Source organism: Camponotus floridanus, unplaced genomic scaffold (genome assembly GCF_003227725.1).
Source record: "Camponotus floridanus strain SB8 unplaced genomic scaffold, Cflo_v7.5 scaffold8, whole genome shotgun sequence".
In the NCBI taxonomy this organism is placed as follows: Eukaryota; Metazoa; Arthropoda; class Insecta; order Hymenoptera; family Formicidae; genus Camponotus; species Camponotus floridanus.
In genome coordinates, this window is record NW_020229849.1 from 2,144,711 (window position 1) to 2,158,370 (window position 13,660).

At 29.8% G+C, this 13,660-nt stretch overlaps 2 protein-coding genes across 2 annotated transcripts; both read right to left on the minus strand.

Annotated features, from left to right (window-relative positions):
* Positions 1–23: 23 nt before the first annotated feature.
* On the minus strand, positions 24–2,222 carry LOC105258203 (pre-mRNA 3'-end-processing factor FIP1). The gene is made up of 4 exons (XM_011269332.2): positions 1,996–2,222; positions 717–1,631; positions 237–577; positions 24–150 (listed from the first exon to the last, which is right to left on the minus strand). Exons 1-4 carry the CDS (start codon positions 2,161–2,163, stop codon positions 30–32), a joined length of 1,545 nt encoding a protein of 514 aa, XP_011267634.1. The 5' UTR covers positions 2,164–2,222; the 3' UTR covers positions 24–29.
* An 882-nt stretch (positions 2,223–3,104) lies between these two features.
* LOC105258204 lies at positions 3,105–12,651 on the minus strand. Its single transcript, XM_020029662.2, has 7 exons — positions 12,507–12,651; positions 11,909–12,433; positions 7,293–7,449; positions 7,135–7,158; positions 6,937–7,052; positions 6,616–6,853; positions 3,105–6,284 (listed from the first exon to the last, which is right to left on the minus strand). Exons 2-7 carry the CDS (start codon positions 11,990–11,992, stop codon positions 3,508–3,510), a joined length of 3,396 nt encoding a protein of 1,131 aa, XP_019885221.2. The 5' UTR covers positions 11,993–12,433; positions 12,507–12,651; the 3' UTR covers positions 3,105–3,507.
* Positions 12,652–13,660: the final 1,009 nt, after the last annotated feature.

A 13,660-nucleotide genomic window follows, 5' to 3' on the forward strand; every position in this document is an offset into this window, starting at 1 on the left:
ACGCGATAAGATTACATGTATACATATATTTATTCGCTTTCTTCCTTAGAACGTTCTCTATCCGAGCGTCTGGATTTCTTCTTACGTCGGCTCGGACTTCGCGATCTTGATTTGTGTCTACGAGATCGTGACCTTGATCGATGCCGATGCCTGAAAATCATCAAAATCAATAAACATTAAAATATTGTATATACACATCACACATAATAGATATAGAATTTTAGAAAAGAATTTACCGATCTTTATGACGATACTGAGATCTGGACCTATCACGCTCTCGATCTTCATCTCGCGTCATCGAATCTCTATCTCTATCACGGTCCCTTATCATTGAGTCTTTTTCTCTATCGCGATCACGATCTCTATCTTTGTCTCTATCCCTATCTCTGCCCATAGAATCCAATTCTCGATCTCTGTCCCTGTCTCGTTCTCGATCTCTGCCGTCCCGTTGATCGCGTGGTTGCATTAAAGGAGGAATGGATGTTGGTGGAACCATGGTGGGTATGGTCTTAGGTCCCATATCTTTGTCGTCTTCACCTTCGGTCATCGGGATTGCCAGATTTGTCGGTTGCCATGTCTATGATAGAAAGAAAAAACTGAGTATATTTCTACAATTATTTTCATAAAATGAACAATCTTCTAATATATATAAGGTAATATTGTCTAATATAATTTTTCAGATAATTTACTAATCAGACATAATGCTATCCTTTTACCGGATCATTACCCCACTGGTTGTCCTGTGTGGGTTCATAACTCTGATAATATGGATCAGTTTCCGGCATGTAGAACGGCGCTGGCTCTCCGGCATATCCCGGTGGAGGCATATCAAACGGTGGTGGCATCCCTGCTCCAGGAGGTGGTACACTCATATCAGGAAAACCTGGCTTTCTAGAATATTCTCTCCTATCGGCCGTCATGACTTGTATAACATTTCCTTTCGGCGGGGATTTATCCAAATTCCTTCGGGAAGCTAAACCAGAACTTCCAATAACATCTATAGTCCCTGCCATTTTTCGTCCTGGCGGTGGACCAGCTCTTTTAGGACCCATAATACCTGAGTATTTACTGTTATCATTGGTTATCGCCACTTGAGGTACCCTCATGCTGCCAGGATTACCACCGCTACCTCCTGCATTCAAAATCAATCCCACTCCTGATTCACTTCGCATCCGTTTCTGACGTTCGCAATACGCTCTCCAGGTTTCCTCATTAAAGCCATAGTTGAAATAATCCGTGATATCTGCACCAGGTTGTCTCCACGGCTTATCTTCTAATTGATCTAAATTATATTCATGAGCTGGTATCCCATTGATAACTCCAATAGTCTCAAACTCATCTATACTGAACTTTCCTGGCTGTTTGCTCAATTTATCTGGCACACCAGATGCATTAGTCAGCAATCCTCCTCTTTTGATATTTAAGCTACCATATGCCGGTGTCGATTTGATATCGCCAATCACAACATGTACATCATCATCAGAATCGGAATCACTGGCTGCTTCGCCATCCTCCTGGCTAGAAGCTTCTCTAATTCCATTCTTATTTGTATCCATATTATTCTCTTCCTGTACATTATTCAATAAAGAGGATTCTTCATGACCTTCAACAGGGAAATCAATATCCTGCATCTGTAAAAATAAACATATATAAACATATATATTATAAAAAATATATCAAAGAGAACACAAAAGGGACAAATATATGAAAAAAATAAAAGAGAAGGAATATGTACAATAATTCCTACACAAACTCTATTTCATTAATCTATTGATTTTTTTTCATTATATATCTATACAACTTGTAATTGTTTACTGTATTAGATATTACACATGGAGTCATATTATTCTGTTGAAGTAGCAAATTATAAAATTACAAAAAAATAAATATTATAGATCTTCAAAATTAAAATACATATAATAAAAATATCTTCCTACGTGCGTTTGAAAAAAATAAATTATATATAGTGAATAAGAGGTTAGGTCGCGCGTGTACCTCGGGCGGTGTTTCATTAATTCCCTCCATTTTAAGGTCCTCTGGAATTTGAGATTTTTCTTGTGTTTTTGTCGAATCATTTTGTTGAATCTCCGACGGTATATTGACATATTCCTTTCCATCGGTAGAATCCCCATACAACCACTGATCTTCGTTTTCGTCCGCCATTCTTCCTTTTTCTCTCTATTTGACAAACATGTGTACGCCTCTTCGAACATAGGTATAATGCAGAACGCGAAATATGTCACATGTGATTGCCAATCGTCTATCATACATATCTATTATCCCTAGAAGAGCAAGAAGCTAATTGGCTGCCGCGTTTTACTCTTCCCGCGGGCATGCGCAGAAATTATTAAAAATAACGGAGTAATCGAAGTATTCTCCCCACGTTTTACAATTGAAAATCCAGTGTGCAAATTTTGCATAATTAATTATTATTATTGTATTACAATCATCTTGTCGATAATGCAATTTTTGCATGAAAAGTGACAATTTGTTATAATGTATTCTAAATTATATGCAGATTAATAACATCGGTTAATAAGTGAATAATCATTCATGTAAGTAATTCTATCTGTTATTATTCAATTCTATGTACATACATAATTTCAAACTTCTGTACGTCCTGTTAAAACCATTAAAATAGTATCGTTTATTTATGCCATTTACAGTTATTTTATCGATACGATTTTCTATCAATCTATCGATAATTTTCTATAGTTAAGGGTATAATAGTCTTTAAAATATATATTTCTTTCATTTGAATTATTATATATAATAGTTATATTAATATTAGTTATTAATATTATGCTCTTCTATTTCTATTTTTACATAATTCTTAATATTTTTCTTCACTGAGAAATTAAAAATGTAATATGGATTTAAAATACAGGATTTGAATTTTCTCAAATTACTTTTTACAGGTATCCTTTTGAAAATTATTAATACTGACATATTAAGCAGTTCTAAATTAAGTTCTTTCTTTTTAAATATATTATACATATATTTGAGCTAAAAATTTTTTTAGTTTTTCGCTCTCTTCCTTCGTCTTTAATAATAAAAGGATATTATTTCATCTAATATTAAAATAGCGCTTGAAATCAAGCTATTTATGAGTAAATTGATTGTCAAATTGCTAGGAAACAATTTTCTGTACAAAACAATATGATTCTGTTCCTATTTGTCAACCAATACATACAAGATGTTTCAAGACTCATGGGACAAATTTCTGAGAGATTTTACAGAATTTTTGTTTAAAAAATCTTGTCCTTCAATCCCTAAGGAACTGATGTATATATATATATATATATGTTCAAACTGCCTGAGGTAGGCAACCAGTCGCACAATAGCATTGCGTTTGACATTTGACAATACTCTCTCTCTCTCTCTCTCTAGTCTATGTTCTTTAAATAAAATTAAAAAAAAACAACAAAAAATAAAATGAAAAGCAGAAAACAAATTAAAAACAATTATTTTTAAATTCTTTTACCATTAAGTCATTTAAACTCTGCATTAACAATCTTCTACTCGTTTATGCATGTTTGAGCGCGTTGCTCTTACATTACTATTTGGAGAAATCTTGAAATCTGGTCGGATTGTTGTAAGTGCCTCATTTGTTTGATCTTCTATCTTATTTAGTACTTTTGTAAATATTTTCACGCCATCGCGACTCAATGTAACTCCTAAATTTACATTTTTTAAAGTTTTGTTTTCAGTCATAATGTTAGCGATCTTTTTTAATTCATCGATATTCAACGATGATACATTAGAATCTTGAAATTGCAACTTTACGCTAGAATTTGAATTGTTTCTCCTAATTTGCACAAAATCATCATCCGTCCTAATTTTGGCGAGTTGCTTAAGTTTCTCTAGTAGAATTTGATTTTCTTCGAAAGTCAATGTTTTCTTATCCGATGTTTGCATTGTCCTCGAATTCTTCAAAGATAAAGATGGTTGATCTTGAATTGACGAGACTACTTTTTCTGTTGTAGTGAGTCCAAATAATCTATCTGCTTCATTCGATGCTGAAATTTTGTCCGATCGGGTAATTGGATTAGTAGAATTTGTGATAATTAATTTCGAGACAACGGAATTATTTTTGATGTTTGACGAAACTCTGGTACTGATGGAAGTTACAATTTCGACTATTTGCTCGATTATGGTACTCTTGTGCGTTGAAGATTCCTTTTCTCTAAATCTCGTAGAATCCGGTGAGATCTCGTGCGAAGAAAAACGATCAAAAACAATGGGTTTGGTATTCATTACATTTCTCTCAGACGTATAATTACGCGTTTCGAATAGTTGCTCCAAAGAAGTAGATTCAATAGAATCGATCTTTGGTCTCGATTGCACTAATTTATCAATTCCAGTATTGTTATTAACAGGTGCGAGATTTTTTACGACGTAAGCTTTTAAAGTATCGTTATAAACTTTCTTTATATCATTATTATTGTTCATCGTCGTTGTTTCCGCGTATGATTCCGAACTTTTGTTTGATTGACCGGGCGTATGCTTAACAATATCAATTTCAATAAATGTTGAATTTCTCGATATGCTTTTCTTGTCGTCCGAATTTTCCACGATCAATTTTTTTATGGGATCTGAATAACTCTCTGTAGTACTAAGATACGACAACTCATCATCGCGTTCATCGTTGATATTTGGATTTGTCGATATAATTTGTTCGTAATTTGATGGCTGAACTGTAGTATCGTCGTACTCTGTAACAAAAGTTTCCATCTCTACAATCTCTGAATTCGGTAGCAACGGTGTCATAACTTTATCTTGGGACATATTTGATTCCGCTTCCATCTCGTCATTCGAAAGAAATAAATCGTCCGAGTAACGAAGAGAAATGTTGTCATTATAATTTACGACGGATGTAATTTTATCAACAGGTATTGTGTGTCTGAAAGGTCTTATAGTTGCCGAATTCTCGATCAAGCCTGGTCCAAAACCGCCTCCATTCAGATCAGGAGTATTGTAACTGGTATAAATCGGTTGTTGCGAATTAATATCGACGTTTTTGTCCTGCAACGTATATTTTTCATTTTCGTTTAATGTCAAGGTACTATCTTTATTTCTTGTTTCTAGTTCAATTTCTGTGTCTAATATAGGCTCCGCTATGCCAATACCACGTGTAGGTGATTTACTCGAATTTTTTTCGCTATGATGTGATTCAGTATCATCAGGTTTTATCGTTGATACCAAATTATCAAATTTCTCTTCCGCTTTTTGAGTATCGTTTGAGTCTGCATGATCTTTATAAAATAAAGCATCATCTTTTATCGAAATGTTTTCGAAGACATTGCGAGTTATCAAACTTTCCAATATCTTCGAGTTAGAAATTGTTTTGTCCTTGCTATCATATTCTGATGAGACTTTTAATCTGACATTGTATGTTTCCGAAGGCAGTTGTCCGGCTACTTCGATATCTGGTTTTTCATTGTCCTCTGATTTAGACATTGTCAAATCTGGGACAATTCTGTCTCGCGGAAAGCCGGTGATGTCAGTGCTAATGGTACTGATGTCATGAAAATTAACAGATTCCGATAATCCTAATATTGTCGACGGTGTCGTACTCGTCTTATTGTCGAGTTGTTTTATATTACTGCGAAGATCATTTGTGAATGAAACAATTTTCTGCGTGCTTAATTCAGTACGATTAGATTCTTCGATATCACTGTCGGATAACAATTTAAATTCTGTGTTGATATATCCTGGTATAATTGGTTTCCACGGTGAAGTTTCCAAATCAGGATTATGGAAATCTTTGAAAATGTCCAAATTGCTTTGAGTAGTTGTGATCCTTAACTCTTGTGACGTTTTCAATTCATCTTTCTTTTTTCCGTTTAATTTCTCTTCATTGAACATAACTGTCGTGGATTTTGTGAAAGATATGGTAGGTTTGTCCGTTGGCGAATAGTTCATAAAATTGGATGTTTTATTTGACCTTGTGATTTGTTCATGGGAGAGTATTTTCCTAGTAGTATCCTTAATATCCGGTGTTAACTTAGATGTTCCTTTAGTCGAATTATACGCAGTACTAATATTAACTTTCGTTGCTCTATAAGTACCTTTAATAGTTGGAATATTGCTAAAATCTATATCGGATTCATTGGAATCGATCTTAGCTGGTCTTACAGTATTTGTTTTCGACTTTGAACTCAAAATTAAATTGTTGGTTCTGTTTGGTCGTAATAAACTGTTTTTAGTAACCATAGTGTGTTTCTGCTGTTCTTGCTTTTGATTTATGCTACCTATCTTCCCTCTTTCTTCTTTATTTATTCCTAAAATTTTGATAGAAAAATATAGAAAATATTTATAGAAAACATTTAAAAAGAAATTATACTTTATTAAAGATAATATACTTTATTTGAACAAGAACAAGTTTGATGTTAAAACATATGCTGGATAATAATGCTGAATTATTTTTTATGAAATGTTTGATGTAATATTTACTAAAATTTTTAAGCAATACATATAATGTCCAAACAATGCTTAGTAATGTTTTCTTTCCAAAAAATTTTCCAACTAAAACTACAGCAATGTCTAATAATATTTGTAGTCCATATATTACAATAATTCAGCAGTTTATCATTCAATTTGATCATTACTTACTTTTCACCGAAACAGTCGTGAGATCTAATTCCATATCTTTAAACAAAGATGATATTGAATATGTTTCTTTGACGATAATATCTTCAATAGTATCTTCAACATTTATAATTGAACGTGGTATCTTTTTTCGATCAAGATACAATCTGAAGAATACTTTCAAGGTCCCATTTTCAAATTTTTCTATCGTTGTTCGTTTGTAGGATGAACCCAATATGCTTTTTCTAAATAAAAGCTCAAACTGAAAATAATAAAAAATGGTATTTTTAAGAAATTTAATTTTTTGATATTTAATCTAAAATAATTCTAAAATATTTCACTTACAATGTTTTGAAATTTGCGTTCTTTTTCTCGGAAAACCATGCTTGTACTCAGCTTTAACATGGGATTGTATTTTTCTCCTCTAATAATTCTGAAGCTACACGAAAATTCGATAATAGCTGTAATCAAGATTTAACGTAAGATCTAAAAGTATTACGTGTGACTTATTATTATTATAATTAAAAATATTTAAAAACTTACCATTTTTAGAATCTGTTCGGATAACTGTAATATTGAATATTTAATTAATGATAATTACTTGTCTGTGTATATAATTTATTATAAAATATAACAGAAGAAGAAAGAAAAAAAGAACAAAAAACTTAATATAAAGAATTTAATAACAATATTTAATTTACCCATCCATAAAGCTAATCCAGCAATTGCTAGCACTGCTATTAATACTAATATAGAGGATATAATTAACATGGCACTAAATCTCCATGTAGAATTACTATTCACCCGTGCTATCGATGCCTTAGACCAAGTAGATCTTGGCGTTAAATAATAGTCATTCTGTAACGAAAAAATCATTAAATATTTATAATAAAATATTTTATTTTTATTTGACATATATTTACTCAATATGAATTAATGAAAAAAGTTTTCTTCAAACAAAAAAATATGTCTATAAACTATAACTCTGAGATATCCCCTATTTTTAAAAAATGTCTTTTTTACATTAATCTTTATATTCGGAGACTATGTGTTTTTTTACTGATAGATATAATTCTAATAGAACACACATATGTTTTAATAGCACATGCTTATTATATTACTAATAATAATAATGTTAATTTAACAATACTTTTATTATAAACTATAAAGATATTTTTTTATAATAACAGAAGATAAAAAGTTTTGGAAGATTTTTAATTTAAAATTCAAATATTACCAATAAAAATCCCTCTCCTTCTCTCCTTCTCTCTCTCTCTGTCTTTCTCTATTTTTCTCTTTTAGTAAATTTGGTAAATTTATCATAAACATCATTTAATCAGTAAATATGTAATTTTATTATACATATCATTTTATTTATTTAAAAAATTTTTTGGATACAAATACGTAAATACATAGTTTTATCTAGTTTAATCGCTATAGAAACGGATATATAATATAAATGGAGAGCATATTTATTAGATGCCGACTTATATAAAATGAAATAAACAAAAAAAAACAAGCATAAGTTTTAGAACAACTTCTCGCTTGTATAAATAGAAATAAATAGAAGTCTCTCTGTGATTATATAAAATATATTTTCTCGTTAACGGTTACAGTTACTAATATAATATGCTAATATACGATATAATGACTGCGATGTCTGTTTTCCTTAGAAACAATTTAAATATCAACCATATAGTGCGGTATAATGCGCGCACATCTGCATAATGTACGAGAAGAATAAAAAGCAAAAATCGTGCGGTACTTTTCATAAAATGATGACAAGCTATAAACTTCTAACGGTTTATCGCTTACGCTTCTATCTAGATATTGCATCCGATATGGTCGATTTCACCGATGTATTCGAGATATTTTGCCTGTCTGAAGATGCGAATCCATATAGCACTGAATCTCCTAGATATATAGCACCGTTATAACGTTGCAAGTTCCAATAAATGTAACAGAAATGTTGGACAAAAATATTGGAAGTATCACAAATTATCGCTGACAAATTTCTACATTTTATTTCATCGAATTGAATTTTGTGAATCAAAATGTATATCATTTTTTAGACACATGATATTTAGTTCTACTGCTACTCACGATTTATATAAATGTTTACGCAAATTATAAGATCTGCGTTTCAATGCGACACTAACGATAAGTATTTTAAATTATTAATTATAAAGTCAAATAATTAATTATAAATTCACAAGTATTACATGTTCAATCACAATTACTCCTCGAGTTTTTCCCTTATGTTTGATCAAAGGAAATAATGTTAATTTGAATTATTATATTTATAGACTTATTAGATTTATAGATACATTTTATAGACTAGTTTTCTCTATTTCTTATTAATGTAATTTGATCGTTCCTTTAATATTTTTCAATGGAGATGCGAGCTATAGAGTAATTCTCGGCGGTACTTAAATGGTGTTGCCGAGCATATCCAACTATGTAGATCATAAAGCGTGGTAACAGCTATGTGATTCATGAAAAGACTAACTCTGCTGTCTTATTAAAAATTCATAAATAATGACATTTTAGAAATGACTATCATTCGGTTGCTAAAGATTATTTTAATTGAAAAATTAAAAAAACACAAGAAACTTGGCTCGATATATATATTGCTATAATTTAAACTAAATAAAAGTGCATTGCAAAAATATCTGCATAAACATCATCTGCATTAACAACATAATGCAATTTAAAAAATTTAAATATTTAAAAATATATTAAAAAACTTTGATATTTCTAGCTAATAATTTGAGAAATGTGCGTCATGTAAGGAACTCTATCTATATGCGTATCATGACCTAGGTGGAGTCAGTGCACGGCCTTCAAAGAGGCGGTAAAAAGAGAAGAAGATACGAGTACGAACAATTTTACTGAGTGCAAAGATCCTTCAAGGACATTACCGCAACTTTCATCTCTCTCTGTTTAATGTCGGTTTAATGAGAAGTTCCTAGAAACGCGTCCCTTGAATCATTTACAGGTACGGATTATAATATTTATCCAAAATCAGAATGTAAAATCACTTATTATATTGTCTATGTAAGACGAAAGTTAAAATTAAACTAAAAGTATACAGTTAAAAAGTAATTTAAAAATATACAGTTAATCTCTCATTGAAATTTAAATTGAAATTAATCATTTTCATTAATATGTAATAACATATATATATTTATACAGATAACTACGAGATCTTTTGGCAACAGAAATGAGCAATTTTTTAGATTCTTATTTTATATTTTTATTTAGTATAATGTACAAGAAAGTCCATTATATATATATATATATATATATATATATATATATATATAAACATAAGTAAAAAAGTAATTAAAAAGTAACTTACGAAATTTGCCTTCACACATTGAAATTGATTAAATAAATACTATTTGTATTGAAACTTGTAACATTAAGTCAATTTTTAATGAATTTTTAATAAACTTTTAATGAAATCGTAATGAAAAGAGCCAATTGATTAAGATTTCAGTATATGATTTAGTATGATTCAATATGATTATAATTTTCAATATGATTAATGAGTAAAATATTTCCCTTTTTGATGTTATTGCGATTTTAAGATTTATATTACTCAAATTATAATTTGTCAATGTCTAATTTATCAAAGATGTTATTAAATATTATTTTTTGTTTGCGGTAGAACGCATTTAATATTCAACGGTGTACTTGTGTATATTTCAGGTACGTTGAACCTAACTGTCAAGTATTGTAATGACTGTGGATAGATAAAAAGGTATTATCTATTGGACTGGACGAATATTTCTATTATATTTCATAATTCTCCTAGCGGTTCAGTAGAAGAAGTTTAATTATCATTCAACCGACGTTCTCAGACAATTTGAGCGTAGGCGATTAACAATTCAAATATCATCCGGAATTATTAGCATAAAAGATGTTGTCTATTATGTATATATTGATATGTGCAATCCGTTCTTCATGATATGCTGTACGTTCCTCGTATCTCAGACATGTTTTTTAGTTAAGATAATCCATCTCATTTAAAAATCTTATTGCATATAATGTAATTTGCCATGAGTAAATGCGCATCACTATCGTTGCAATTATCACTCACCGTTGTTGACTTGATAACGGTACCATTGTGCGCGAATTGCGGACATATGTCGACAATCAAACTTAACCATCTAATTACCCTAAGACACTGCACCGGTGAGAAATGAGGATTTTAATACAAAAAGAAAAATATTCTCATTAACATGGAAAACCTAATTGCTGAATAATTTGAAAGATTTTAAGATAAACTAAACGAAAGAATGTACATATAACAATTAAATGTTTCAATAATATTTAACATGTTTGTTAACGAACATTCCTTTAAAAAGAATATCTAAAAAGATATTATATAAAAAGAAACATTTTTTTTTTATTTATTATACATGTAAAATTTTTTTAGAATGCAATATGATATTACTTAAACTTTTTTTCTTCTAAAATTATTTTAAATAATAGAATAAAATATACACAATATAATTCGGAAAAATAATAAAAAAAATAATGAAATAAAATGAATAATGTAATCTTGAAAACAATTGCAATTTAAAATATAAAAAAACAAAAGAAGCAAATCAATTTTTAATGAAGCAATTTTATCCTTAAGCAATTTTATTCTTATTATGACAGACCACCTCATATACATACGCATAATTGAAATATTAAACATAAACGTGTTTTCTTCCATATAGTAGATAGTATCATAAATGTCAATATGGATAATTATAATGTCAAAATAAAAAAATAACTAACTACTATGATATAATTTTAATAGAATATTATTGTAAGATACTTTATATAAAAATCTCATTTTGTATTTTTAATATTATTTCTAATAATTACATAAGAGAGAGAGAGAGAGAGAGAGAGAGAGAGAGAGAGAGAGAGAGAGATTTTTTCTCTGAAATAAACAAAATTATAACTATGATTATGAAGAGAAAAATACCAATATTTTCAGATAAATATGATTATAAGAAATTTTATGCTAAAAAAGCACATTTGGAAAAAAAGAATATTTTTTTCACGTCATTATTAAATAATTTTATTTTTTTAAATTAAATTAAAGAAAAAGCACAAAGTTAGTTTTATTTTTACATACAGTTATACTTGTCAGTTATCACACTAAATAGAATCTATCCAATAAGTAACTATTATATTCATTTTAAATACAAAAGATTAGTTATATCTTATTCGAATTGATAAAATATCAAATTAAATAATTATGTCACATATTGTATTTTTTAATTATAATAATTATAATAAATTTAAAACTCACTTGGTAAGCATAAGGGCTACGTCTATGAAAATAACCATCATTCATCACAGCATGGCTCTTTCTGCTGCTACACATAGAAGTCATTTTCTGTATTCTTGAACTCTCGTTTATTGCTAATCAAGTTATTTCCACACATTCGTTGTTCTTTAAGATTTAGATTAGCTTTTCTAACATTTCTTGAGATGATGTTGCATCGTGACGATATCGCGCAGAAACTCAAAGGATCGTTCGCATTTTTATTATCACGAAAGATGCTATTATGTCACACATATCAATTGTTAACGCGTTTTCGATTAAGATATTCTTCTGAAATCTTGATGTAAAAGACGATATTCTTGATCATATGAATCAATTCGTAGGCGAAACACACACAGTATTCCTCGCAAAGAAATGTAATTCTCGAAGTCCATAAAAATACTGTCAAAGAAATATAAAGTAAATTGAAATATATTTTTCAAGTTGAAAAATATTCACGCGTTATTCGATTCTGTTCTTTACTCCTCTTGTATTATATACGAAAACAGCCTATAACAAAGTGTTATTAACTGTCAAAATCACATTACGTATATTTTATTTTATTCAAAGAAATCTTACTAACTCAAATATATATCATTTCTTTACTAGAATTCTCGACGAAGTATTAAGGAACGCGTTCCTTCTGAGACCGGTACAAGACGATCTGAGTGAAGACGAGCAGGTAATACAAAGAGAGGTAGAAGCAAGCGTAGCACTACCACATCCTTCCTTCATAACGGTTGACCACTAACTGACGATCTGAGATCTCAAGGTACTGCCGTTCTTCATCTTCATTTCTATTCAGTCGATTCATGTCGCCTCGCAGGTATATTTAACTTATTATGTATTCAGCAATTACGATGAATTTCCATGCCGATTTTTTGTACTTCCATAATAACGATGCTTCATATTTCGGATATCAAATAATACCATAGCGTCGCGATGCCAAGTATAAAAAAATATATCTGGCTTGTCAATAATTGAATTGTTGCCTATGCACAGGGGGCACCAAACGACGCTACTAAGTAGCTTATCCGGAGTAAATTTGGGTCATACGTGCTTTCGATTAAGATATCAGGAACGAAAATCGATAATTAAGAATCTAACGGCATTTTTCTTATGCAAAGTTAACGGTTGCTTTCATAGCGACCAGTTCAAAAGAGATTGATGCAATCAATTCCGAGATGTCATGTAATCTATCGCGCGAAAAATGACGACTTTTCTTGTTGACCTTTTTGTTTTCAGACGCACGCAAAGCGACTTTATCACTTAGATTCTTAAGTTGAGTGTGACATTTGAAGTCATATCATAGTATTTGAAGTCATTTTTAGTCATATTTTAATATTCATAATTATACGTGACAGTTGATCTGTCAATATTTTATCCTAATTATTGGTAGCATAATTTCTTGTGATGCTTATATTATATTTAATGTTATAATAAAGAGAAAAACAGAAAAACTATAATATGATAAAACTATATAATATAATACTAACTAATATAATAATAACTATATAATATAATACTAACTAATATAATAATAACTATATAATAACTAAATGATAAAACTATAATAAGAAATAATTGACATTGAACAATTATGCCATTTTTTGGAATAAAATTAAAATAAAATTAAAATAAAATGTTTGTGATAATTAAAAATAATTATATTAAATATACTATCATTCGAATCGTTTTACAAGAATAATGAGAGTAAGAAGAAGGGATGGGAAAGGA

Excerpts from the sequence above, each read along its gene's own strand:
- LOC105258203 (XM_011269332.2), bottom strand. The coding sequence starts at position 2,163 with ATGGCGGACGAAAACGAAGATCAGTGGTTGTATGGGGATTCTACCGAT. Across the intron at positions 1,632-1,995 it reads TTAATGAAACACCGCCCGAG|ATGCAGGATATTGATTTCCC; the intron begins GTACACGCGCGA and ends TTATTTTTACAG. Across the intron at positions 151-236 it reads CAGTATCGTCATAAAGATCG|GCATCGGCATCGATCAAGGT; the intron begins GTAAATTCTTTT and ends GATGATTTTCAG.
- LOC105258204 (XM_020029662.2), bottom strand. The coding sequence starts at position 11,992 with ATGACTTCTATGTGTAGCAGCAGAAAGAGCCATGCTGTGATGAATGAT. Across the intron at positions 7,053-7,134 it reads CCGAACAGATTCTAAAAATG|CTATTATCGAATTTTCGTGT; the intron begins GTAAGTTTTTAA and ends TCTTGATTACAG. Across the intron at positions 6,854-6,936 it reads AACGCAAATTTCAAAACATT|TTTGAGCTTTTATTTAGAAA; the intron begins GTAAGTGAAATA and ends TATTATTTTCAG.